Here is a 27,180-nt window from a genome sequence, read left to right as displayed (position 1 = left end):
TGTTTTATCACGCCTGAAGCAGTTCTCTGCAATGAATAAACTTCAAAAGATGGCTTTGCGTGTAAGGCTTCTGTAAACCTTTTTACTTTGGTCTAATGATTTTCGTGTGCTGACCATGGTAGAACAATTTAATTTCTTATGAATACCCTGTTTTGTCTTCTTTTAGAATGAGAAGGTAATTATATGCATTTTATCATGGAATTTAGGATAAACTGATATCAAACTGTTGCTTCCTGATCAACTGGAAGGACTTTACAAATTTCATGGACATTCATAAAATGGTTTCTTGATTTTAGAGATTAATACAATGCATGGCAGGAATTTTATTTCTTTCAACAAAAATGATGCCAGAGCTTCATATATATTTTTTAACTTATTTTCTAAGTTTTATGAGTAAGAGGCCTGGTTTTCTTACTTGGCTGCAGGGGATCTTGTTTGGTATATGAGCATTTTTTATGCCAGCAGGAATGGAAGGCATTAGATTCCCATAAGGGATCACTATTCTACCCCACCTGAAGTTAAAGAAATGTGATGCCCATTGCATTTGTATTTTTCCATATAAATATGGACCTGACATAAGTTGGCAAAAATAAAGTAATGTCATTTTCTTCACAATCTTGGCCTGAACTTCCCCATAATTACGCTTCTTTGCTTGTGAGTATTAGAATTTTTCAGGTTCTTCAGCTTAACCTGTAACCTGTTGTAACAATAATTTATGGCAAATCGAAAAAGTTACTGTGGTTGAGTCGCAGATAATGTCACTTTCTTTAAGACGTTTTGTGACACTCTCAGTAATATCATCATGACTTTCGAAGTCATGTGCGATAGCAATATCAAACCGAATACGACGAGTAGTGGGGTCTTGAACTAAGTCTTGACTAAACCTTGGAAATCTTAATGCCATAATGATTTTCAAATCCTCCTAGTTATTATTCAACTGCAATAATTCTTGCTAAGAAGAATGCCCATGTTGTGGCAATTCCACCTAGAAGGTAATGTGTTACTCCTACGGCCACCCGAAAATATGACTTGAAAAATTACGCCAACCGAAAAATATGACTTCAAAAGTTACTCTTATATGACTTAAAAAGTCATTATTATAGTCAACCGAAGTTTTAGAGCGACAAAAAAAGAGAGAAATAAGTTTACCGAAAATGCATCGACTGAAATATAAGAGAGAGAAAGAAAAGTTGAAAAAATACTTCTCAACTTGAACAAGAAAAAATGAGAAAAGAGACTCTTTATATATAAAGAGTAAAACACTGTTCAAGTGTTTATCTTGAACTATATGAGACTTAAAGTCTTTTTTTTTTTTCAAATTTTCATCCATTTTTTCCTTTGTTCTAACATAATCTTATCATTGTTTGTTTGTAAACTTTATCAGAAAATATGAATACATGGGTCTTTGACAACATATGTCTTAAAACATTAGTTAAGAAATTAAAAAAAAATATTTATTATAAAGATCATATGAATACGTAAAACAAATTATGAATATCATAATTTTGTGCATTTCAATCATTTTTTTCTTTTATTTTTTAAACTAATGTCCTAACATCACTTATTATCATCTACTTCTAAATATAAGCATAGTTATTCGGGGACCAAAAAGAATCCCGTGTTTAAAATACAATTTAATTTGAAAGTCACTTTAGTTCTATTCCAGACTTCTTTTTTCTCTAAAGCCTTTTGAATTCTATACTCTAATATTACGAATGGCACTCAGAACTGTCATTTCGTTTTTATGCTGTATTTTATGGATCAGGTATTCGTCTGTTGTTAAAATAGTAAATAAATAAATAAAATTACTATGTATCAAAATTTTATAAGGTTTGAAATCATCATTTCCGTACAAAAGGTGAGATGAGTGATTTCATATTTCATTAAATTAGATTTTTATTTTCATTGCTAATAATTATTTTTTTGCAAAGCAAATGTTCTTTAATTAAAGACGTGTTTGAGAATCGTTCTATTCTCAAAATTTTGAATAAAAACTAAACTAGGTAAGACGGAAAAGGAAATTAACTATGGTCATTAAAGCTTACAAACTTTCAATGGATGTCGATGACGGATGATAAAAACCGTAGAAAAAAATAAATGATGAAATAATGAAAATAATGCATTCTAAGAAATTTTTAGTGCTCTTAATTAGTATTCAGTCAAGAATGAATCAAAACTCAAAAGTATTGAGATTCGTTTAGAGTACTGATATTGAAAATTGAAAGTCTAAATATATTTTAAGAGGATAAAGGTTATCAACTATTAACCATGTTAATTAATTGATGTGAAGTTGTTTTAATTTAATCAAAATTTTGCTGTCCATCTTGTGCATTCGGACAAGTTATCTATAGTAAAAAATATATTTGTGCTCTGAAAAAAAAATTAAGGTTAACTGCCAACATATGTTCTTATGACTATCATTTTGTTTATGTTTTCAATTGATTCCTATACTTGTCTTTATTTTTTTTTTTAAAAAAAAATAGTCTTTAAACAATTTTTTGTGCCAATTTATCTCCGTGAAAAGATTTTTGTAATAGTTTTTTACGTCACTAAAACTTGTTACCAAACCTTTTTTTTTATGTAAGTGCAAGGACTAAAATTTATTGTTTTATGGCATAAAGACTAAAACTTAGAATGAATTTGAATACTTTGAACTTGTCATTTCGTAAGAATCCATACGCAGCCCGCCGCTATACCAAATTCCACATCTATTTCATAAACTTTGTCAAATATAGATAAGCAAGGAGGAAATAAAAAGAATGAAAGAGATAAAAAAAAGTATAATTTTTTTTTATAAAAAAACCAGAATTATTTGATCTCGTGTAAAATGATAGCGACAAGCGTATAAGACAAATGAGCTGAGGGTAAAATCTGGTTGTCCTTCTTCTCACTCTTTCGCTATCAAATAAGGAAGAGCAAAATCCAACACATATACCTATTATTATATTTATAGAGACGTAACTGGCAATTAATTGCCTTTGTCCAGTAATAGAGTTTATGTAAAATAATCTAGAATATAAAATATTTCATATATTTATTCTTAATTTATTAAACTTATAAAAATTATTCATTTCACGTTTTTTTTACATTAAAAGTGGCATTTTGAAATTCAAAATTTATTGATTTAACCCTAATGGACGGTTTGATTGTGTTCAAATTATTAGGAAATGAAGAATTTTTTTTAAATTTTTATGAGTCTCACACTTCTATAACATTACTTAAATTTAAATATTTATTTTTAATTTTTTTATATTTTTCTCTTTTACACAACCATACTTATCCTAATTGAAAGGTGATTAAGAGCAAATCATATTGATAAGGTTTTTTTTTTATGAATACACTCTTCTTATTTTTGTTTTTTTTTTCTAATTTAAAATATTATAGAATATAAATATTATATTATATAATTTTTAATTAATTTTAAAATTACTTATTTATTAAATTAAATTTTATAATTTTGTTTTTTATTTTTTTTAAAAATTATATTATTAAATATAATTATTTTTGTTTTATTATTTAATTTAATTATTTTTAATAAAATTATATTATTAAATATAATTAATTTATTTATATCATTAGATTTAATTAATTCATGTAACAATAAACTAAAAAAATTAAGTTCTCATATCATCATCATGATTCATGAGATGAAGATAATTTTAATTAAATATAATGACATAATCATTAAAATGTAAAGATATGTCGCCACATAAAATAATATTAAATGAAAGCAAAAGTTAAGAAAGCAGGTGGTACGAATTTTCCAATCACTTCAAAATTATACTAGAATCATGAAAAGAAGAAAGAGAAAGACTATGTTAGTCAACATTCGGTGAAAAATTATTTAAAAATTAAAAAAATTAATTATAAGTTAAAAAATTAGTGGGTAAGTGAAAATTAAAAATTATTAATTAGAAATTAAAAAATTAGTTTATTAAATTATAAATTTTTTATAAAATTAATCGATAAGATAGTTAAAAATATAAAATAACATAAAATAATAAAATCATAATTTATTTTAAAAAATTATTAAAATATTTGATAAATATATTAAAAATAAAATTTAAAAAACTAACATTTTAAAAACAAATTTATTAAATAATCAAATAAATCTTTTAAATAATAAAAAAAATTAATTAAAATATCTTATCATCTAGCATAACCAACACAAAAAAATCAATTTCTAAATTCTAATAAAAAGAACAAATATGGTATAAAAACAATTTTGAAAAGTACAAGATAACTTTAACAGGGGATTCTTTTAGTCATGATTTGGAAGAGTAAGTAGATATCTGAGAGGTCAGAGTGTTCAGTCATATTTAAATCCCACAATTTTGTATCGACGCTCGTGGATCGCACATAATATATAATAAATAGAAAGTAAACGAAAAAAGAAAAATGCAAAAATATGGTATAAAAACAAGTTTCCAACCCCGAAGGAGGACCAAATCAAACAAAGAAAGAAGGTCTTGTTTCTTTCGTTTCTTTGTTTCTCTTTCTCTAGCTAGCTAAGTCCGTTCGTGATCGAAAAGAGAAAAAGATCATGGAAGAAAGTCTAGTAAAAAAACATGAAGAAGATAGAGTAGTAAGATGGGGTGTTTATAGTGAAGAAATGAGAAGGATCTGTGAAATAGCAGGGCCTATGGTGGCAGTGGTTTCTTCCCAATATTTGTTGCAAGTTGTGTCAACCATGATAGTTGGTCATTTAGGTGAACTCTATCTCTCTAGCGCTGCCTTAGCCATTTCCCTATCAGGGGTCACTGGTTTCAGTCTTCATGTAAGCTCCTACTCTTACACTTCTTTTATTTTGCATATCACTCATTTCTTCTAAAGTTTGCTCCATGGCTAGCTTCTTCTCTCATTATTTCCTTATTACCTTTAGGTTTGAGTAACATTTCACTTGGAAAATACATCATATTCTCTTTTTTTAAGTCTTCATAAAAAATTTATTCACTTAATTTATGGGGATTTTTTTTATTACTTTAAAAACACGGCATTTTGTCGACTATTGAGTACACAAGGATGTTAATGACTAATTAAAACGTATACCAACATTTTTAATGATTCGACGTGATTCTCTGACTTGTACCTTTCTAGTGGGCACTACAGTTCTTTTATACAGGACGGATCCAGAAGTGGATAAAGGGGAGGATCTATCTAATTTTTAATAAATAATAAGTTTAACAAAAAATATTTAAATATATGATGTACTAGTAGAAGAAAATTAAACATATGTTAAACGAAAAAGGAATTTAAAATTTAGATATATTAATTTTATGTGCAATGAGTCACTGTTGTTTACATATATGAATTTGTTAGCATATATATATTTTTAATATAAATACATGAGTAAGTTATAATTAAAAATTATCTTAAAATATGTTAATGATATAATTTATTAACAGACTGATATTAAAAATAAAAATAAAAGTGTATTTATGAGAAAAAATTGAACTAAAAAAGAAATGCACACTGTAAATATAAGCACCCATTTCACATTTTTTTTTTGTATTTTTATGATTTTATTACGTCATATCGTCCATCTTATAAAAAGTATTAATAATATATTTTTCTAACACATTTTTTAAATTTATTTATAATTATAAGGGGAGCTCACTAAATAAAAAAATAAGGCTTACAAATTTTCAATAATTTGAAACAATAATAAAATATATTAATAAAAATGTATTTCTAGCATTTTTTTTATCACTATTCCTTTCTCTCTCTCACGCTATACCAGAATGTCCGCCGAACATTGTGTTTGACTCATTGCACTAGGCCGACCAGAAGCACCATCACATGTGAGACTGTAGCAGCACAGGAAAATGCGGTCTTTGCTCTAGTTTGCCATTGATATTAATATTAAAAAGATGACAGAATGTTCTATTGCATATGTAAAAGTTGCTTACCTTTTCAACAGATTCATGCATTTAACCTTAAGTGATGAGATCAGTACCTAGACAAATATTTAAGAGATCGTGCTTGTAAAAATAACTCATGACATGTTTATTAACCTTTTTATAGAAGAATAATTTATGAAACTAAATTGTCTTTTGTCACTTTTAGAAAGTTTTTTAGTGTAATTTCTTTTTTAATTATAGAAATAGCATATACATAAGTATTTATTCATCAAATTCTTAAGTATTAAATATGTATTTAGTTCAAGTAAGTTAGTATTTTTTTTAAGTCTATGTAAGTTTATTATTTTTCTAATTTTAGTTTTTGAAAGTTTTTTATTTTTTATTTTTAATTCTTATAAGTTTGTGTTTTTTTAAGTTTAGTTTTTAAGATTCTAATTTTTTTTATTTATAGTTCCATAAATTCGTGTTTAAAAAAGAAACAAAATGTTTTAGGACGATCCGAATTAACAAAATGCAAACATGAACTAAAATTAAAAAAAAAAATCAACTTACAAGCGTTTAAAAAATAAAAATAAAAAAGCTATGTCAAGCATGTTATCCTGCTAAAAATCATCATTATTTTCTTCCCTTGTAACTTAGGGCATTGATAAATTGCATATGCTAACAGATGGGAATGGCTAGTGGACTGGAAACAATTTGTGGACAGGCTTATGGAGCTCAACAATATCAAAGAATTGGAATGCAAACATACACTGCTATATTCTCTCTCATATTGGTTTCTATTCCCGTGTCTATCCTTTGGATCAACATGGAAAGCATACTAGTTTTCATAGGCCAGGACCCTTTAATTTCGCATGAAGCAGGGAAGTTCACAATTTGGCTTGTTCCAGCACTTTTTGCATATGCAATTCTTCAGCCGTTAGTTCGATATTTCCAAGTCCAAAGTTTGCTTCTTCCCATGTTTGCAAGTTCTTGTGTCACACTCATTATTCATGTACCTCTTTGTTGGGCCTTGGTATTCAAGACAAGACTGAGTAATGTTGGTGGAGCATTGGCAGTGAGCATTTCAATATGGTCAAATGTGATTTTTCTTGGATTGTACATGAGATACTCTTCTGCATGTGCAAAAACCCGCGCACCCATTTCTATGGAGCTGTTCAAAGGAATGTGGGAGTTCTTTCGTTTTGCTATCCCTTCGGCAGTAATGGTTTGGTGATTATTCTTCCTGTTCAATCAATATTCTACATATTCATGTTATCAGATAACAAAAAGTTTCCTTGTCCAACAAATTTTCTATAATGTATTGTATTGTTTTTCCAAAACTAGTATTTAACATAATTTTTGTATTCATGTTGATGATGGTAGCCTTGAATGGTGGTCATATGAGCTGCTTGTATTGCTGTCAGGGCTGTTACCAAATCCACAACTTGAAACTTCAGTTCTATCTGTTTGGTATGTATGCTCCATTATTTTGGTTTTCTTTATAACCCATATAAGACTTTTTGGTCCCTTTATAAACCGAAACTCATGATCTACAATTTCATTTTGCTACCAATCTTCAATTTCTAAGATTTTATAAATTGATGTGATAGAACTAATTTTTTTTGTCATTTTTCCACAGTCTAAACACCATTTCAACTCTCTATATGATTCCCTTTGGAATTGGTGCTGCAGCAAGGTTACATCATAGACATACTCATTCTACATAATTTACACTTTACATGTTACACAACCTAGCTACCTTAAGCATGCATCTAAACTAATTATCTTTTCTCCTCTCTGATTATAGCACAAGGGTTTCAAATGAACTAGGAGCTGGGAATTCACATGCTGCACGTGTTGCCGTGTTAGCAGCAATGTCTCTTGCAGTAATTGAGACAAGTATAGTAAGCGCAACACTCTTTGCCTGCCGCAATGTTTATGGTTATATTTTCAGCAATGAGAAGGAAGTTATTGATTATGTCACTGTCATGGCTCCTCTGGTATGTATATCTATTATACTAGACAGCATACAAGGTGTTCTCACAGGTAATCTTTCTCTCAATGGCTATCCTAAACTAAATTCTATATAGAAGAAAAGCTTTCTCTCAATTTGTTTAATTCTTTGGTTCAGGGATTGCTAGAGGTTGTGGATGGCAACATTTAGGGGTTTTTGTCAATCTAGGGGCCTTCTACCTTTGTGGGATTCCAATGGCTGCCTTATTGGCATTTTTGGTGAGACTGGGAGGACAAGGACTTTGGATTGGTATACAAAGTGGTGCTTTTGTTCAAACTCTTCTACTTTCTATCATAACAGGTTGCATAAATTGGGAAAAGCAGGTATACCCTCTAATCTTTGTATTCTCCAGGAGTGTTACTAACAAACTTTTTTTATATACATTCTTAGTTTCTAATAAATTCTAACTAATAACAAAGTGAGTCCAAAAGAGTGTATTAATATGTTGTTAACATTTCTCGTCATAAAACTTCAATTTTGTTATGTTTGGTCGCACGAAGTTAAAAGGATAATAAAGTATACTAGTTCATCTTCTTTCAGCCACTTTTTTGCTTTAGTAAATCTTAAAGCCCTTGTGAAGGTAGTATCCCTTTTAGACATTTTGTTTCAATTGTTTTGTTTTACTATGCAGGCAATCAAGGCAAGAAAGAGGTTATTTGATGATCAATTTTCTGCTGACAATATATTGGTATGAGTATGACAAGCTCTTAATTAAAGGCCAATTTTCTAAAGATGACTATTCTCCGTGACTGAGTAGGAGTTTACTCCATTCATTATAAGAAATGAGTTTTTGGCTTTTTGAGGTGGTTAGCTATATGAGCTTATACCTCCGTGGAGAATATCGTAGCATTTTTGGTCATGATAACATGATAAACGTTTAGCAATGTTTGCTATACTAGCGTTGTGCTGCTTGGAATGCAAAATGTCATTTTGAGCTATTCAACTCTGTTTCATTTTCCCTAAAAAAAACTGTTTCATTTAATTGCCGATCCTTGATAGTTCCCGTCTTATACATTTAACCTTTTCTTTTTTGTATAATTAGTAGGTATTTTTGACTCCCAACTAATTTTTCTCTCAACTTATAAATAAAAAATAAAAAATACAATGTCAAAATTATTTAAATTCCAAAGTATAAACCCGAGTAAAGGAATAAAAATAAATTATTTTAATTCTTATTATATTTTAATTTAAATGTAATTTTTGGGTAAATTATAGTATTAATTCTTCACCTTCTTTCTGAATAGTTGATTATAGCAGACGAGTTCATCAGGACTTGAAAACATAATTGAAAAAAAAAATACATGTAATTATCTCGTTAAATTCTTTAATAACATAACAAGTATTTGAAAGATCGGCATCATTCACATGTCATTAATTCATTGTTATTTTACCGCAGAAACTAAAAATGATAAGAGACTTTTGACGGATCAAAATTTAGATTAGTAACTATAAACTTAAATTAAAAAAGATTAGGGATAAAAAAAGACAGTAAAACGTATATTTTTCATACATATATCAGATAAATTAAGTTTGCTAGTAATGTTGATATGCATGATGTTTAAGAATAGGGTAATAAAATCAAATCCCGCCTTTAACACTTCTTCCTCAATTGCCAAACTCCAATTATCAAGTCCGCATGTCAGTATTATATGATCTCTAACATGCAAGAACTAAATTTCATTAATTTAAAAAGCATGAGATTTAATTTGATAAATTGAAACCACACAGGAACTAAAATTACTCTTTGCTAAACCTTAAAAACCAAAATTACAATTAAATCTAAAATAAAAATCACATGAATTTTATTTATAACAGCAATTTAAACATCATGTTATAAATTTCCATGTGTTATAATTATTATTTAATACTCTTAAACTTTACCTGAACACTATATGTACAGTTCTGACAAAATTGTCTTAATTTAAAAATAAAAAAATTAAAATTGTAGATTTAAAATTATAAGAAATCAAAATTAAAATTTAGATTAAATTAGATTAGATGGAATGATTTTAAATTTTAAAATTTACTTGAAATATTGTTCCGTCTACATAAGAGGGGGAAGCCCATGAGAGACTCCGAGACAGTCATTATTGAAACAAATATTTAAACCTTGGAAGAACTACTGCTGCTGCCACTTGTAAATATTTAAACCTTTTAGCATACAAAACACCAAAGCCCTGCCATTATTTCTACCAGTTTCGACAAGGTGCAGTGATTCTGTGACCCTTTGGAGAGGATATGGAAAATAGTCTCTTAGATAAGGACTCAGAGCCGGAGAATCCTTCAGCTTCAGCCATAACATGGACTGTCTTTTCTCAGGAAATGAAAAGAGTGGGTTATCTAGCAGCTCCTATGATTACTGTGACTTTGTCACAGTATTTTCTACAGATTATTTCAATGATGATGGTTGGTCACTTGGGTAAGCTTGCTCTCTCTAGCACAGCCATTGCCATCTCTCTCTGTGCTGTCTCTGGCTTCAGTCTTATTGTAAGTCTCTTCCTTTCCCATCTCACTGCTTTCTTCTTAAGCTTTGAGACCTACTACTGCATTGAACCCAAATTATCAAAGGATGGAAAATTATTAAAAACAAAAGAGATGAAGATGAATTAAAACACAAAATGGCTTAAGTTCGAGTAGGATTCTCTTATGTGAAGATACCTATGGTCTCTAAAAAAATTATAAGAATTAATTGCACTTTGTCTTTTTTGTACATGTCAAACAGTTTGGAATGTCATGTGCACTGGAAACTCAATGTGGGCAAGCATATGGAGCACAGCAATATCGAAAATTTGGTGTTCAAATATACACTGCTATTGTCTCTCTTACTTTAGCTTGTCTTCCTCTGACTCTTTTCTGGGTCTACTTGGAGAAGATACTCATATTTCTTGGCCAAGACCCTTCGATTTCACAAGAAGCTGGAAAATTTGCTTTGTGCATGATCCCTGCTCTCTTTGCTTATGCAACACTTCAGGCCTTGATTCGATTCTTTTTGATGCAAAGTTTGATCAGTCCCCTTGTCATAAGTTCCTCCATTACTCTTTGCTTCCATGTGGCTTTCAGTTGGTTAATGGTCTTTAAATCTGGATTTGGTAACTTGGGAGCAGCATTTTCAATTGGTACTTCATACTGGCTGAATGTGATTTTACTTGGCTTATATATGAAATTCTCTACTGAATGTGAAAGGACTCGAGTCCCAATTTCAATGGAACTATTCCATGGGATTGGTGAATTCTTCACCTATGCTATTCCTTCAGCTGGAATGGTTTGGTGAGTTTCTTCCTCTTATATTTTATCTTTTGTGTTGTGTTTTTATTTCCCATTTAATTTTCAACCATGGTATGTTTCTTACTTATTTGATCGTTGCAGCCTTGAGTGGTGGTCATTTGAGCTGCTAACCTTGCTTTCTGGTCTTCTACCAAATCCAGAGCTTGAAACTTCAGTCTTATCCATATGGTATGTACAACTTATCCTAGTCCTTCAGACATGAATGGCTTTGTGTTTTAAAATCTGTGTTGAAATTGTTACTCAGCCAAATTTTGATTTCCATTCATGCAAGTGTTGCTAATTTGTTGTTATTGTTAACTATGTTCTGACCAGTTTATCCATCATCACAACTATCTACACAATCCCAGAAGCAATTGGCTCAGCAGCAAGGTTTTGATTCACACAAGTCCTAAGCTCATCAATTTGTGCATATTCGTATTCATGTAGAATGATATTATAGTAAATGAATTTTTTCCTCTTTCTGATTGGTTTCTCTTTTGGGCGGGTTGTTCAGCACTAGAGTTTCAAATGCATTAGGAGCTGGAAGTCCACAATCAGCACGAGTATCTGTTTCTGCTGCCATGACTCTAGCAGTTTCTGAGGCCATTCTGGTGAGCTCAATCATTTTTGCTAGCAGGCAGGTTTTAGGTTATGTATTTAGCAATGAGCAGGATGTGGTGGATTATGTCACAGATATGGTTCCTCTTTTAAGTATATCTGTTATAGTAGACACGTTACACGGTACCCTTTCAGGTTAGTTCTTGTTTGAACTATTTTTCAATGCACATTACTCTTCTTAAGCAATGGAATCTGAGTTATGCCTTCATTATAGGTATTGCTAGAGGATGTGGGTGGCAGCACATAGGAGCATATGTAAACCTTGGAGCTTATTATGTTGTGGGAATTCCAATGGCTGCCATATTGGGTTTCTGGCTACAATTAAGAGGAAAAGGCCTTTGGATTGGAATACTGACTGGTGCCTTCTGCCAAACAATTATGCTATCTCTCATCACAAGTTGTACAAACTGGGAAAAACAGGTTTGCCTCCACTTCCAAGTCTTTATGGCTCTGCACTTGGCACAGTCTAAAAAAATCATTTTCTCAATGTTATATTTTCTCATATATCAAATAATTTTTTTTTGAATTTAAAGTTTAAGCTAGAGAAATCATCTCTATAGTCAAAGAAAAGTAGCATCTTAACCCATGCAATCTTTTTAAGATTCAGTTTTGAACATGTATTACAATACGTTTTTTTAGAGCTCACATGTACCACTAACTGAAATGTACTCATTTGTCGAATGTCTGAGATTGCAGGCAATTAAAGCAAGGGAAAGGATATTTCAGAGAAGTTTTTCTGTAGAAGATGGATTAGTTTAAGCAAATGGAGAAGATTCTTTAAAGTTGTTAGCTTGTTTAGTTGGGTATTGGTAAAACATCTAGCTTTGGTTGCAGAAAACATCAAATTTTTCAGTTGCTTAAAGAGTTAGAGGAACAAAATGTTTTCATAAAAGGACAAGTGTAAGAATATTGATATGTTATTTTTTCTCAATCCAATTTTGGTTAAGGTTCTGTAACGTGGAGTGAAAAGCATATGGATAAATTCACGCACGAGCATCACTTCAATTTCCATTAAAATCCTCGTGTATAATATAACAAATAATTAATTATAGATACTTCCAATTAAAAAACAATAGTTTTAAATAATGTTGCACCAAAAAAATAGTTTGAAATGATACATACATGTTGCATTTTTTAGTTGGGAATAAGTACAATATAATCGAGCAGATTTGCGGATTTGTCAAGCAAATATTGATAAACTAAAATGTAAATGTAAACACTATTCTTTTCTATGCTAAATGTAAATACTAATTGAATTTGAGTTTTGCTATTTAACATCAATAAATACAAGGAATCTCGTGTGAGGTCAACTATACATAAAAAATTTTATTGGCTATTCAATTATCTAGATCAAATTCAAGTTGAATATAATTTAGAGTGTAATAAATAATAGAGTAAAAAAAAACTTATACTACTTTAAATACTTACATGTGCAAAATCCATCGAATATTCCTGAAAAGAAAAATTTGAGGCAAGAACTGTTAGGATTGCTATACTAAGGTAACTAAGCTAATGCAGTAAAATAAGGAAATGGCGATAATTGTTCTGCTTCTTTCTCATTCATCCAAGGTATTTATAGGCAAATACAGATAAGAATAAGAATTGCAGTAGCCAATCATTGGCCGACTGTACCCCTACTTGCTACCTAATAACAGAATTGGATGAAGTTTGTTACAACAGAAAGATATTTTAGCAATAAGTGGTGGAATATTCCGTGCCCATGGTAGTGTTGCTATCAAGATCCCTTAATAACGGTTTCAGTTGTTCCGCCAAAACTCAAGAAGAGACAATAAGTTGGAAAATATAATTTGGTGTATCTATGAGATTTTTTTTTTCCTCTTAACTCTCCGGATTATTAGAGGAGAGAGACCTGAATCATTCAGACTTCAATCAAAAAGTCAGTAAAGTCTAACGAACAATTATTTTCATCAAAAATTAAACTTGAGTAGTTCCATGAGAATTTTACTATTCAAAATCAAACATAAAATATTAAAAACAAAAAGTAAAACATTATAAGAAGAAAATATTGCGTTCTTGGAGGTATTCTGTCTGGTGTTGCATGGTGTGGTTTGGTTTTGAAACTCTCATACTAATAACAAAATGTAATGGTTTGGTTTTGAAACTATCATACTACTAACAAAACAAAACCTAAGTGCAATTATTAAAATGGTCAAGTTTTTTAGGCCAAGTTTTTTTACAGCCCGATCTGGCCTAGCCTGATGGGCCATTGGACCAACCCATTAAATCGTACCCATCTTGACAGCTCCAATGAGAAGAGATACTGTTGTTTTTGTATTCATGTGATGATTAATGAGTGAAACCTTGAGACAACTTGGTTAGTAAAATTTGAACCATCACCTTTCATACTTTGGACGAAACAATATTAATAATATTTAGTAATTCACATTCCTGCAAATTTGAATGATATCAACAAAACACACGAAATATATATATTTTTTTAATATATTTTTCCTTAAAAAACTACTTAAAACCCTACTTCTTTCTTCATGTGTTTGATACGTGATACCAATGTGTAAAACAATTGCTAGGATGTAACTTTTTGAGTTTCATGTAACTTTTTTTTGTTCCTGCACGTATAAAATTATAGGAGTAATATTTAAACGTGAATAAATATGATTATTATATAGTTTGGAATCATGTGATCCGCCAATCTCCATGGCACACGTAATTCTCTTTAACTATTTATGTGTCTTGTGAAGAGTATCTCTATAGGGGTGTTTGGTTACGAAACAGTTTTCCAGATTAAGTAATGATATTTTGGTTGAGAAACAAAAATTTCCGGATTCGGAAAGTATCCTAAAAGATGTGGATTCCACATTATTTTTCATCATTCTTGAGGAAAGAAGAGCAACCAAACGGCGGAAGGAAGATGAATCTCACATTTTTCGTTTCGTCTCCCTTCTTTCCTTCCTTTTTGGCTGGTACGAAGGAGAGAGAGGCAGAGTATGTGATGAGATGGAGTGTGTTTGGTGAAGAAATGAAAAGAGTGGGTTATCTAGCAGGTCCTATGATCAATGTGACTTTGTCACAGTATTTTCTACAAATAATATCAATGATGATGGTTGGTCACTTGGGTAAACTTGTTCTCTCTAGCACAGCCATTGCCATCTCTCTCTGTGCTGTCTCTGGCTTCAGTCTTATTGTAAGTCTCTTCCTTTCCCATCTCAACCTTCAATTTTACAAAAACTACACTTGCATTGCACATTTGTACACATTGGGTAATCTTGAGTAGTGCCTTGTATGGTTATGTACAAAAAACATTTTCTATAAAAAAAAGTTTGATACTTAATTTAGGCCTATTAAAAAAATCATTTCTTTTCTTTGATGCTTCTTGCTTTTATTCACATTGTTATTATGTGTCTTTAATGATCAATGACACACGGGAGTGTTCTTCCAAATTTGTGGTCACTGTAAATAAATACTGAGTATAACTCATTCCACATTTGTCATTGTGAACTATTTGACGATGAATTAGATTCATTTTAAGGGAACCAACCTTCTTGAACTTAATACTCTTTCTCTTGATAAACTACATTTACTATCAAAATGGACAAGGAAATGATGAGATTTTGAAATCGTTTAAATGTGATATAGTAATCATGCTTACATGTTATGTATAGTTTTTTTAAGGAGATGTTTTTTTTTTTTCTGTCATGTGGAAGAATTTAATCTTTGTTTATGTTATAAACTATACTTATTTGTGTTATTTTAACGTTTATACAGTTTGGTCATGTTTATATATAATTCTATTGTTTTATGTACGTATATTTTTTAAAATTTATATTAACGTATATGTATCCTATGCAATCTACATGGAACAGTTGCTTATCAGAGGGAGGGAAAACTATAAAATAAAAAAATGAAAGGAATGATGAAGATGAATACAAAACAGTGATTAGTCTTTTAATTTTGATAATTAGTAAAATTTAATTATCCTTTTTAGATGTCCTGTATAATAAAAGGAAGAACTCAGAATTAGCTGCTACTTCGTAAGTTCTGGTTCTGCTATTAATTTTTCAACTCACACGGGGATATTGAATTGGATGCTTGCTAGGATACTTGGTACATCTTGTGACTTATATTTGAGATTTGAGAATTAATTTTACTTTGTCTTTTATATATATCAAACAGTTTGGAATGTCATGTGCACTGGAAACTCAATGTGGGCAAGCATATGGAGCACAGCAATATCGAAAATTTGGTGTTCAAATATACACTGCTATTGTCTCTCTTACTTTAGCTTGTCTTCCTCTGACTCTTTTGTGGGTCTACTTGGGGAAGATACTCATTTTTCTTGGCCAAGATCCTTTGATTTCACAAGAAGCTGGAAAATTTGCTTTGTGCATGATCCCTGCTCTCTTTGCTTATGCAACACTTCAGGCCTTGGTTCGATACTTTCTGATGCAAAGTTTGACCAGTCCCCTCTTCATAAGTTCCTCCATTACTCTTTGCTTCCACGTAGCTTTTTGCTGGCTACTGGTTTTTAAATGTGGATTTGGTAACTTAGGAGCAGCATTTTCTATTGGTACTTCATACTGGCTGAACGTGGTTTTACTTGGGTTATATATGAAATTCTCTACTGAATGTGAAAAGACTCGGGTACCAATTTCAATGGAACTATTCCATGGGATTGGGGAGTTCTTCCGCTGTGCTATTCCTTCAGCTGGAATGATTTGGTGAGTATCCTCCTCTTATGTTTGATCTTTTACGCTGTGTTTTTATTTCCTATTTAATTTTCAACCATTTTTTGTTTTTTTACATATTTGGTCATTGCAGCCTTGAATGGTGGTCATTTGAGTTGCTAACCTTGCTTTCTGGTCTTCTACCAAATCCAGAGCTTGAAACTTCAGTCTTATCCATATGGTATGTACAACTATTTTTAGTCTTTCAGACATGAATGACTTTGCGTGTTTTAAAATCTCTGTTGAAATTGTTATTCATACCCAAATCTCTGTTGTTTAAATGTTATCTACTTTCTGATTAGTTTATCAGTCACCACAACAATCTACACAATCCCAGAAGCAATTGGCTCAGCAGCAAGGTTTTCATTCACATAAGTCCTAACCTCATTAATTTGTGCCTATTCGTATTCATGTTCAACAATAGTAAAGGATTTCTTTTTTCTCTTTTGGGTGGGTTACTCAGCACTAGAGTTTCAAATGCATTAGGTGCTGGAAGTCCACAATCAGCCCAATTGTCTGTTTCTGCTGCTATGACACTTGCAGCATCCGCGGCCATTCTGGTGAGCTCAATCATATTTGCTTGCAGGCAGGTTGTAGGTTATGTATTTAGCAGTGAGCTGGACGTGGTGGATTATTTCACAGACATGGTTCCTCTTTTATGTCTCTCTGTTATACTGGACACCTTACATGGTACCCTATCAGGTTTGGTTCTTTCTTTTCTCTATTTTTCAATGCAAATCAGTCTTATGCAATGGACTAATGCAGTGTGAATTGTGCCATAAAATATAATTCTGTAAGGTAATACTTGTTCATTATAGGTATTGCTAGAGGATGTGGTTGGCAGCACTTAGGAGCATATGTAAACCTTGGAGCTTATTATGTTGTGGGAATTCCAATTGCTGCTATGTTGGGTTTCTGGGTACAATTAAGAGGAAAAGGCCTGTGGATTGGAATCCTGACTGGTGCCTTCTGCCAAACAGTTATGCTATCTCTCATTACAAGTTGTACAAATTGGGAGAAACAGGTTGCTTCCGCTTCCAAGTCTAAGCTTTGCACTTGGCACAGTCCTAAAACACCATTTTCACAATGTTATGTCTTCTGATATATCAAACCAAACCTTTTGAATTTAATGTTTAAACTAGAGAAATTATTTTTTCAGTCAAAGAAAAGTAGCATCTTAACTCATGCAGTCCTATTCAGTTTTGAACAAGCACTACTAGTACGTATTTTTATAGCACATATGTACTACTAGTAGTAGTACTGACTGAAGAGTACTCATTGCTCGAGTGTCCTGAGATTGCAGGCAATTAAAGCAAGGGAAAGGACATTTCAGAGAAGTTTTGCTGTAGAAGATGGATTAGTTTTAGCAAATGGAGAAAATTCCTTAAACCTGTCAGCCTGTTTAGTTGGTATTGGTAAATCATCTAACTTTGGGGGCACAAAAGATCAAAATTTAGAGTTAGAGGAGGGAAAAGTTCTCATAACGAGACAAGTGTAATGGTATTGATTTGTTATTTTTTCTCAATCCAATTTTAGTTAAGGTTCTGTAACGTGAAGTAGAGGCAACTGGATGAATTCACGAGCAGCACTTCAATTTCCAATAACATCTTTGTATATAACAATGATAAATTAGAGTTCTTCCACTCAATATGCAATGTAACCGAGCAGATTTCTGGATTTGTCAAACAAATTTACTAAACTTAAATTGTATATGCAAATAGTACTCCAAATGTAAATATAATTTAATTTGAGTTTTGCTATTTAGCCCTAACTACATACATTAAAAAAATGTTCTAAACAAATCAAATTTAAGCCGAATATAAATTTAGACTCGCTCTTTCAATCGACCATTTTTAATATTATTTCTCTTGCCTTTTTTAAATATGAATTTCATATACTATTATTTTCCAACCATTTCAAATAACTTTTTTTTTTAAATTTCTACACTCAGTTTTCTTAACCATCTATTTTTTTTAGATTTATTTACTTTTTCATCCTTGTATCTAAATTGAACTTTAATAACTTTTTTTTTAAAAAAAATTCAACAGTTTAAAACAATTTGATGTTACAATTGAAATTTTTGATTATAAACTCAAAATATAATTTACAAATATTCTAATTTAATATAATTTATATAACAACTGAATATGTAAATCAATTAGTATACTTTTTTTTAAATAGTTTCAAATTCAAATCTTGAATTATATAATAAAAACTATTTTTTCTTATAAATTTTAATCATATAAAATAAACATTTGTTTTTAAAAATATTATCAGCGTGATAAGTTTTTTTTTTTAAATTCAATCGTAGATTTTAAAATACGATTATTTATTAAAAAGTTAATCAACCGTATAAAATCTTTTCAAGTAAATAGTGTATATAGGAGTACGATTTATTTTTAATTTTTAATTTGATGGTTTATAAAGATGAAAGAAAAGTAATTATAAAACACAAATAAGTAATATATTTAATTTAAGATTAAATCATTTCAATAATATTCAAATTCGATCCTTTATAAAAATAAACTTAAACCCCTATGTCAGTGGCCAATCCCAATTCCCAGGGTCTAAGCAGCACAACACTAGTTCCCAACGCCGTCACCCCCGTTTGTGCAGTGAAGAAGAAGAAGATGGCCGTAAAATCGAAGAAAGAGAAAGAACACCTGAATCTTCTCCTAGGTTCCCACCTTACTACTATCCATGAAACCCTCCAGGTATTATTATTATTATTATTCCTCTCTCTCTCTCTCTCTCTCTACTATCATCATCATCATCTGAATCTCCTTCTTATCCTCCCTGTTAGGTTTTGGATCAAACACCGCCATCTTCTTCTTCCGCCAAAGTCACCTGGGACGATGTCATTAAGATGGCTGAACAAGTCTCAAAACAAGCTACCACGGGTCCACCTTTTCTATTTCGATTGCCCTTTCTCTATTTTCTCTTCTATCACTCCCAAACTTCATTCTTTTTATTTGTTTTGTGTTGTCATCAATTCAATTTATTCATAAATGAATGAAATCATTTAGACTGCCAAAGGAGAAACATTTCTATTCGTTTTTTTCTTGCCTTTTTTGTATTGTGAAATGCACTATTAGGATATTCCGTGGGATTTTTTTTTTCACTTATGTAGGCATGAATGCATGGATTTTTTTATGTAATTAAATGTGTCTTCTTTCTTTTCTGCAGTGGGAATGCTGTGGACTGGAGAGAAGCCAGATGCCAAAGCAGTTGAGGAAAATATGGCATCATATTTCAACACCCTGCAAGGTTTCCTTTTACTTTCCCATGGCAGTACAGTAGGTGCAGGGCCTACCTTGTCTTCTGCTGTTCATGCATCCGTCAAGCAAGTCGTTGATTCCAGCTTCAGATTGATGAAGGAAACTGTCTCTTTATACGGTATGATAATGATAATTACTAATTGATGCTGTGATAATTAGTGACATGGGTGGATCAATAATATTTATTTCACTGTGATTCTGTAAATGAAGCAAAGCAAGATGTGAGCATTAGAAATGAGAACATGCTTATCCCTAGACCATGAGCTTTATCCACTCTCTCTGTCAGAAAGGTAGAATGGGAAACTATGGCATTGAGAGTTGAGGAGAAAAGATGCAACCTGATAATGATTTCATGATACATATAGGTGATAGTAAAGGAGAATGCTAGCTAAGATATTTAGTTTTATTGGTGGTGGAGGTGTTTCTAATTCTTTCCTTCCTGTTACACCATTTTTCATCACAGATGTTTTTATGCCCTTTTTCTTTTGAGATGCCTAGGATCATTTATTAGTTGATCTGGTAGTGTATATGGGGGGGGGGGGGGGGGGGGGGGCAATTGTCTGTCTATAAATTATAACACTTGTTATTTGGGTTTTCTCCATTCACAAAACTGGATTGACTGTCATAAATAATATTCCAGTTTTGTGTGCCATCGAACTTGGGAAAAGCTTAAATACAATGAAAAATGCATAAATTAAGAAATCTGAGATTAGTACGTATTGTTTAAGGATACTTTTGGTTTTGGAATGCATGCTCTTATGAATAGACTTTTAAGTTATCAGTCTCCATGCACATGGGAATACAATCTGACTGTTGTTAAGGTCAGCAACTATATCATTTTCAACAAGTGCAAAATACATGGTGGGATGAACTTCTCTTAACTCTCTGGTTTTGCTTGTGTAGTATAAGTGTATAACTTGTTAAGCTCTATTTACAAATCATTTTGGTTGCATTGACATTTATCATCATCATCATTGATATGCTCATTAATTCATTGCTCCTTTATTTAAGCTATATAGCAACTAATTTTTTATTGCGTTGACATTTAATATGTTGTCATTGATATGCCCATTAGTTCATCGTTCCTTTATATATGAGGCTGACTAGATCATCATGCTTCAACCCACTACTCAACAGTCAACACCTTTAGTCCTGACCATATGTTAAATTACTTTTCCAATCTCTTTTTGGGTTGTTGAAAACCTTCTTTCTCTTTTAATGAACACCAACAGGGTACCATTCTAAAGACCTGAAAATATCAGTACCACAATTGGTTGGTGCTGTCTGGGAAGCCTGTTCTGCCCTTAAAAAGACTCCTTCCACAAATATTACAGCAATTGGGAGAGGAATGACACAGGTTGCTGTTTCAGTGAAGGACGTTCTTCGTGAGATGAAAGAATTGAAACCTGTTTCATGTGATGATCAAGTTGACGAAGCTGCTGGTGAGAGTTGTGCAGAAGCAGCGTCTGAGCCACATGATGATAATTCAAGTGAAGGTGATCTAGGGAATGACCTGTCACCTGAAGAGATGAAAGTGGCTGAAAGAGCAATTGAGGTTGTCTCTAATACGCTTTCATTTATAAAAATACTTATTCACTCCATCATAGGCTTGCTTAAGCTGGAAAAACCAAATGACAACAGCAGTTTTGTAAATTCTCTGGAGAAGTTGTTGCAGCTGTGTCATGAACTTGGTCGACAGATCGATGAGATTGGAGCTTGCCTTTATCCCCCACAAGAGATTCCTGCCATAAATGCAGCTTTGGAGAAAATTCACAGCATTATTGATGCTGTGCAAGTGGAGGTAGGAGAACTTCTAGGCGCATCAGATGTATTTCTGGAGCCATGCAATGATTTGAGGAGTTCACTGAGACAGCTTGCATCTGAACTAAGTAACTCTAGTACTGCTGATATAGAAGCCAGGGTTGAAAATATAACATTAAACCAATAAGTAGACTCCAATATGTGTACTTAATTATTATTTTTTTTGCAGGGGGGTTGGCCGGTTGGGAATATGTGAAATGAATTTGACATTGTAGAACTTACGAAAATGATCCTTTTTTATTTATAATTTTATATACACCTGTATCCAGTGTACTTTATGTTACTGGTCAACTGCTTGTTTGAATACAAGGAGTCTAACTTAATTGGTTGAACAAAGTGCGTGAGTTGCTGTAAATTTTTTAATATCTATTTCTGCTTCTTATAGATAAAAAGAAAATTTTGTTTGATGAATATTTTCTTATATTAAGGGTTAGTTTGGATAATTTTTTCTATAAATATTTATAGGAGAAAAAGAATGCATGAAATTTCTTTTATTGAATTTCTTCAAAAGTTAAGGTACATCAATTAGTTTTAACTCATGAAAAAAAATTAATTTATTTTATTTTCTCTATGTATTTATGTAGAAGTTTATCTAAAGAAGTTTTAAAATAGTCATGGTGGCTGAAAGAGCAATTGTGGTTATGTGTGATAAGCTTTCAGTTAGTATAAAAGTACTTTTTCCCTCCATCATTGGCTTGCTTAAGCTGAAAACACCAATTTGACGGAGAAGTGTAAGAAACTTGAGACTGATTGATGAGGCTGGAGCGCGTCTTGATTCCCTACAATAGATTCCTGTCATAAAGACAACTTCGAAGAAAATCCTTTTCCTTGTTGATTATATGCAAGGTTTGGTAGGAGAATTTCTAGGCGCATCAGAAGTATTTCTGGAACCATTCAATGATTTGGGGAGTTCACCGAGACAGATTGCATCTGAACTAAATAACTCAAGTACTTCCGAGTGCTGATATAGAAACCAGAGTGGAAAATATAACATTAGCCAACTAGTAGACTCCGATATACTGATATCTGTACTTTAATATTATTATAGTTTTTTTTTGGCGGGGGTTGCTGGAATATATCTGCACTGAATTTGACGTTGTAGAATTTATGTTACTGTTCAACCCCTGATTTGATTTATAATTCCCGTCACCAAGAAATGGTATTCTCGTATTAAAACAGAATAGGAATTGCGGTCCAAAACTAGGAATTCAACTATAATTTCAATAACGACGACAGAAATTCAGGGTATGTCTTGTGTTGGATTCAAGTCACATTCGTTTCAAAATCACATCTTTTCCACGTTTAACGTAAATGCATCTATGGATGGCTTCCAATTTTCACATCTTTTCCGCACGTTCTTCGGGTGCAAATGGGCAAGGAGATTCAACTTGAAAAGCTGTATTTAGTTATATATTATCACTTTGTTTTTTTATAATAAAAAAATCATGATTAATTTAAAACGTGCTATGAACTGAATGTTGGGATGAATTTCAAACAAATACTTCCAAATGCCAAAACTCGACGAACTTTGGGAATGACTAGTAAATCAATTAGAATATAGAAGAGTAGTGCTCTGGTACGTGTAAAAATATACGCTAGATTGCTATGTGAATGTACATTAACATCTGTTCATACTGAAAATTCTGGCACATTATTATGATGCGGCTAGGGTCACCGTCCAGTAAGCTTGACCATCCATGCACCACCTAAGTAAAGACCCAATAAGGGTGCCGCTAGAAGAACTTGAGTGAGAGGATCAGTAGATGGTGTAACTATAGCAGCTGCCACTACTGCACCAACCACAACATACCTCCAAATTGATAGCATCTGGTCTCCAGACACCAGTCCAAGTTGTCCCAATAGAAATTGTATGACAGGTACCTGCAATATGACTTCCTTTAGATTCCAAAACTACTAAAGTTTGGGGGGAAAAAAGGATTTCCCAGGTAACCTATGGAACAATTCAGACACAGAGAGATTACTTCTTGTACTTGTTTCATCAAGCACCTGAATAAAAGCTCAACTATTTATACCAAACTATAATCCAAAGTAATGATTGTAAATGGAGCCTACACAAAAACTATATATTATGAGCATTCTTCCTCTTAAAAGCAATAGCATGGCTTTGTTTCAAATTCCTAATAACAGAAGCATGTTGGAATGTCCACATTGTTCATAACTCCAAACAGACCCCAGTGGGCATGTTTAAAATGTAATCATTTGCTGCTCTCTATGTATTTATTATCTACATATTTTGGGAGCAGAAGACACGCGATTAGGTAAATGGCCAATGGCCTTATGGCATGAATTGGCGTCAGCTTGAAGATACTATTCACACCATATATTATCAAAGAAAGGAAGAATAGAACCAGGAAGAAAAAATTACCTGGAAAGATAAGCCTGTACTGAACATAAGCACCAGAACAAATTCAAAGTATTGATCAATGGACCATAATGATTCAACAGCACCTTCAGCGTAGGTAACAAAGAAATTTAATGCTGCAGGTGTCAGAACTAAGTAGGAGAAAGTTATTCCGGCATAGAAAAGAACCGATGAGCCTAAAACAATTGGCCCTAGAAACCTTCTTTCAGCTTTTGTAAGTCCTGGAAGTACAAAGGCTATGATTTCATAGAGGATGACAGGAATTCCCAAGAGAAGGCCACAGTATCCAGACACCTGCAGTTTAGAATGACAAAAATGTTAATTCTATCATGGTAGCTTCTTGTATTTTATCTTTATTTAGAGTTTGATCTCAACTTTGATGGGTATGCAAAAATGGTTAAATGCACAATACAACATTGCCTAGAAGTTAGGTAGTAACATATTTTCTTTGTTGAGATCAAGTAATCCTTGTAAGATTTGGACAGTCCTCACCTTACAAGTCAATTTTGTGGAATTGAGTTAGGTCCTAGGTCTAAATTCTTAGATTCTATAACAAGTAATCTAACCACACCCCCAACCCCTGAAAAAAAAAATCATGACGGAAAATGAGTAAAGTGGCACACACACAAAATAGATTTTGGCCATCACAAATACTATGCGCCATGTGCCAATGTGACCTTACAAGCCAATTTGGTGGGGTTGAGTTAGGTCCTAAGTCCAAATTCTAAGACTATTTAACTAATTTCTACCACCACCCCAAAGAAAAAAAAATTATGACAGAAAAATAATGTAGCATAAGTAGAAATGAACACACTGTATCCACTCACAAGAGTTTCCATAGTTCTTGTTCTTCTAAATCACAGTTTGATTGGATATTGGTCTTATTTGAATTTTAATTTAAGCTCTTGGAGATAAAAACAATTAGCACAAGAATAAACACATTTCAATTATCCTATGCCATTAACCTTATCTGGGAACTAGTCATGAGGCTGACATAAGAATTATGGCTGCTTTGTACATTTCTGATAAAGAAAGAGCACAGTTGAAAACACTAGTTCAATTTTACATGAAATGTGTACCAAGAAATAAAATATCACAGCTCATTAGATAACGAAGGAAACAACAACCATCTCAGAGATATATGTAAGAAATCTTACCTTTAAAGTAGTGAAGAAAAATTCACCAGGAGCTAGCTGAAGAAATCTTACACCCTGTGATTTAACAGGAGCTTCAAGAATCATTATCAGTTCTTTTGAAAATGCAAAGCATCCCAAAATGCTTGCTCCAACTGCCAGAACTGATACAAAGATTCTCTGTCGCAGCTCTTCAAGATGATCAAATATGCTCATTTCTTTATCATCGGGAAGAAGCTCTTTATCAGGATAAAGAAAATTGTAGATAGGACCTGGTTCACCATCTTGCCTAAAATTTCCCTGCGTTTCTTCAGTTGTACTCTCAAAAAGATCTGTGTTTCCTGACATAACAATGATCTCAGAATCTTAACCAAATCTACAACACTTGTGGAAACATATCACCAAGATCATCATTTAACTAGGGAAAAAAATGATTTTAGCAGAATTTCAAATATTCCTGGATTAACATATTGTTCAAAGGAAACCAACCTCGGATAAATTAAGTTGAATAGTATAATGCCAACAAAAAACGATACATACTAATCATATTTGGAATTTATTGGCATCCAAACAAAATATTAGACATCATGTTTGGATGAACTTCTCCATAAGCACTTTTTGGAGAAATAAATAAGGAAAATTGAAATAAGCTTCTTTCATAAGCTAAAATTAAATTTATCCAAAAGTTGATTTTAACTTGTAAGCTAACTTTGGCTAACGGGAGAAGCTTATTTCATTTTTTTTCTTCTTATTTTCTGAAGAAGTTTATCGAAACTAGCCTTAATATGAGTAAGGGCATCGCGTATATATTCATGTCATTCAGATCAATCACTATGAACTTGGATAACAATATGCAAGTTGATGAACAAGGTTAATATATGATAGAATTTCAAAGTGAGCTAAGTAAAAATGTTATAGGAATAATAATAATGATAACAAAAAATTGAAGGAGGGGAAATGGAAATGATTGAATTAGACGTAGTTACCGGGCCTTTCTTCAAGGGCGGAGCCCAGCCCAGTTGCGGTAGTACTCAAGTCCTGCTGCTTCTGTCTGAGCTCGTCATCGACGGCGAAGCAAACAAAGCCGTTATTCCTCTTCCGAAGGAAGCTCAACCCGGAAGGGTTTCCGACCCGAATGGGTGTTCGGAGCGACCCGAATTGAGGAACGATATTCATGGGAACACTGGCGCTTATCAATCCCATGCTATGCCGTAACGTCTTTTCTTTTGACTGTCACACGGTTGGATACGCTTTGGTTTTGGTTATGTGGCCTCGCCGCCTGATATTTTATACTTGCAACCTTTTCCTCACACAAACCACTATATAACTACTAGTATTTTATTATTATTGATATTTTTTTGCATAAAGTACATACATATTTTAGACAAAATACTTTTCTAAAATTCAATTATCAATAACTTATTGACATAAGTAGTTCTGCTTGGACTTCATTCACTTATGTAAAATTTTGATGTTTAAATATTGTGAATGGAAAAATATAGGTGAGATTAGTTTTCAGCAAAATCACTGTATATTTCTTTAGAACAACTCCATCTATATAATAATGGGAGCAATTAGACCCACAAAGTTTCAGAAAATTACTAATGTATTATATGTGTAGTCATAGATTGCTTCCATAATAATATGAAATGAATTATAAAAATTTAATGTATAAGATAAGTTGTCCCCATAAATTTATTTATAGAAATTTTGTCCTTATAACATCAAATTTTTAGATCGGTCACTGTTAATCCATATGAATAAGCAAAATAAAAATTCAACTTATCACCATGGTACTTAGTTAGAATTATTTTTTTAAGTAGTTTAGAAATTAAATTACTTTTATTATTTTTTTAAAAAAATCCTAACAAATGAGTTCCTAATTTCTAATATTTGAACAGTTTATTTAAAGATTTCGTTCTAATTTCTTTCATGTGACCTCATTTTGTTGATTTTAAAGATTTATTCTAATTTCTGTTTGCTGATTTTTTTTTGTCAAATTTAAAGTTGATCTAATTTATGTGGCCCACAAACAATTTGTGAATATAGTTGATATCAGACATTAGAGTGAAAAACATAGAAGTTTCGTTTAAGAAAATATAATATATGCACGGTATTGTAAA

The 27,180-nt window shown here is 31.9% G+C and overlaps 5 protein-coding genes across 7 annotated transcripts; 4 read left to right on the top strand and 1 right to left on the bottom strand.

The window, feature by feature from the left end:
• Positions 1-4,436: 4,436 nt before the first annotated feature.
• Positions 4,437-8,848, top strand: LOC114403748 (protein DETOXIFICATION 12-like). The gene is made up of 7 exons (XM_028366895.1): positions 4,437-4,777; positions 6,529-7,073; positions 7,227-7,313; positions 7,483-7,539; positions 7,651-7,889; positions 7,975-8,180; positions 8,489-8,848. Exons 1-7 carry the CDS (start codon positions 4,544-4,546, stop codon positions 8,549-8,551), a joined length of 1,431 nt encoding a protein of 476 aa, XP_028222696.1. The 5' UTR covers positions 4,437-4,543; the 3' UTR covers positions 8,552-8,848.
• Positions 8,849-9,809: 961 nt separating this feature from the next.
• LOC114403747 (protein DETOXIFICATION 12-like) lies at positions 9,810-12,695 on the top strand. The gene is made up of 7 exons (XM_028366894.1): positions 9,810-10,344; positions 10,580-11,124; positions 11,224-11,310; positions 11,455-11,511; positions 11,636-11,874; positions 11,954-12,159; positions 12,436-12,695. Exons 1-7 carry the CDS (start codon positions 10,096-10,098, stop codon positions 12,496-12,498), a joined length of 1,446 nt encoding a protein of 481 aa, XP_028222695.1. The 5' UTR covers positions 9,810-10,095; the 3' UTR covers positions 12,499-12,695.
• Positions 12,696-14,496: 1,801 nt separating this feature from the next.
• On the top strand, positions 14,497-18,128 carry LOC114402868 (protein DETOXIFICATION 14-like). Of its 2 annotated transcripts, XM_028365552.1 has the most exons (7): positions 14,497-14,902; positions 15,892-16,436; positions 16,537-16,623; positions 16,745-16,801; positions 16,906-17,144; positions 17,261-17,466; positions 17,746-18,128. In XM_028365552.1, exons 1-7 carry the CDS (start codon positions 14,564-14,566, stop codon positions 17,938-17,940), a joined length of 1,668 nt encoding a protein of 555 aa, XP_028221353.1. In that variant the 5' UTR covers positions 14,497-14,563; the 3' UTR covers positions 17,941-18,128. The 2 variants fall into 2 exon arrangements, with proteins under 2 accessions (XP_028221353.1, XP_028221354.1); XM_028365553.1 differs by lacking the exon at positions 16,745-16,801 and having other exon boundaries at positions 17,029-17,144.
• An 846-nt stretch (positions 18,129-18,974) lies between these two features.
• On the top strand, positions 18,975-21,832 carry LOC114403702. The gene is made up of 4 exons (XM_028366815.1): positions 18,975-19,156; positions 19,246-19,342; positions 19,629-19,838; positions 20,953-21,832. The coding sequence occupies exons 1-4, from the start codon at positions 18,980-18,982 to the stop codon at positions 21,666-21,668; spliced, it is 1,200 nt and encodes a 399-aa protein (XP_028222616.1). The 5' UTR covers positions 18,975-18,979; the 3' UTR covers positions 21,669-21,832.
• A 1,218-nt stretch (positions 21,833-23,050) lies between these two features.
• LOC114403856 (sec-independent protein translocase protein TATC, chloroplastic-like) lies at positions 23,051-26,350 on the bottom strand. Of its 2 annotated transcripts, none has more exons than XM_028367054.1 (4): positions 26,044-26,350; positions 25,082-25,389; positions 23,928-24,218; positions 23,051-23,422 (listed from the first exon to the last, which is right to left on the bottom strand). In XM_028367054.1, the coding sequence occupies exons 1-4, from the start codon at positions 26,258-26,260 to the stop codon at positions 23,213-23,215; spliced, it is 1,026 nt and encodes a 341-aa protein (XP_028222855.1). In that variant the 5' UTR covers positions 26,261-26,350; the 3' UTR covers positions 23,051-23,212. The 2 variants fall into 2 exon arrangements, with proteins under 2 accessions (XP_028222855.1, XP_028222854.1); XM_028367053.1 differs by having other exon boundaries at positions 25,082-25,398; positions 26,044-26,348.
• Between the last annotated feature and the right edge of the window lie 830 nt (positions 26,351-27,180).

Source organism: Glycine soja, chromosome 20 (assembly GCF_004193775.1).
Source record: "Glycine soja cultivar W05 chromosome 20, ASM419377v2, whole genome shotgun sequence".
In the NCBI taxonomy this organism is placed as follows: Eukaryota; Viridiplantae; Streptophyta; class Magnoliopsida; order Fabales; family Fabaceae; genus Glycine; species Glycine soja.
This window is presented reverse-complemented; position numbering and strand designations above follow the sequence as displayed.

Bases quoted from the DNA above. Each gene is read 5' to 3' on its own strand.
- LOC114403702 (XM_028366815.1), top strand. From the start codon at position 18,980: ATGTCAGTGGCCAATCCCAATTCCCAGGGTCTAAGCAGCACAACACTA. The intron at 19,157-19,245 runs GTATTATTATTA...CCTCCCTGTTAG, and splicing joins CTATCCATGAAACCCTCCAG to GTTTTGGATCAAACACCGCC. The intron at 19,839-20,952 runs GTATGATAATGA...GAACACCAACAG, and splicing joins GGAAACTGTCTCTTTATACG to GGTACCATTCTAAAGACCTG.
- LOC114403856 (XM_028367053.1), bottom strand. From the start codon at position 26,260: ATGGGATTGATAAGCGCCAGTGTTCCCATGAATATCGTTCCTCAATTC. The intron at 24,219-25,081 runs GTAAGATTTCTT...TCTAAACTGCAG, and splicing joins TTTTCTTCACTACTTTAAAG to GTGTCTGGATACTGTGGCCT. The intron at 23,423-23,927 runs GTAATTTTTTCT...GTCATATTGCAG, and splicing joins GTACAGGCTTATCTTTCCAG to GTACCTGTCATACAATTTCT.
- LOC114402868 (XM_028365552.1), top strand. From the start codon at position 14,564: ATGTGGATTCCACATTATTTTTCATCATTCTTGAGGAAAGAAGAGCAA. The intron at 16,624-16,744 runs GTATGTACAACT...CTTTCTGATTAG, and splicing joins ACTTCAGTCTTATCCATATG to TTTATCAGTCACCACAACAA. The intron at 16,802-16,905 runs GTTTTCATTCAC...TGGGTTACTCAG, and splicing joins GCAATTGGCTCAGCAGCAAG to CACTAGAGTTTCAAATGCAT.
- LOC114403747 (XM_028366894.1), top strand. From the start codon at position 10,096: ATGGAAAATAGTCTCTTAGATAAGGACTCAGAGCCGGAGAATCCTTCA. The intron at 11,125-11,223 runs GTGAGTTTCTTC...TGATCGTTGCAG, and splicing joins CCTTCAGCTGGAATGGTTTG to CCTTGAGTGGTGGTCATTTG. The intron at 12,160-12,435 runs GTTTGCCTCCAC...CTGAGATTGCAG, and splicing joins GTACAAACTGGGAAAAACAG to GCAATTAAAGCAAGGGAAAG.
- LOC114403748 (XM_028366895.1), top strand. From the start codon at position 4,544: ATGGAAGAAAGTCTAGTAAAAAAACATGAAGAAGATAGAGTAGTAAGA. The intron at 7,314-7,482 runs GTATGTATGCTC...ATTTTTCCACAG, and splicing joins ACTTCAGTTCTATCTGTTTG to TCTAAACACCATTTCAACTC. The intron at 7,890-7,974 runs GTAATCTTTCTC...TCTTTGGTTCAG, and splicing joins CATACAAGGTGTTCTCACAG to GGATTGCTAGAGGTTGTGGA.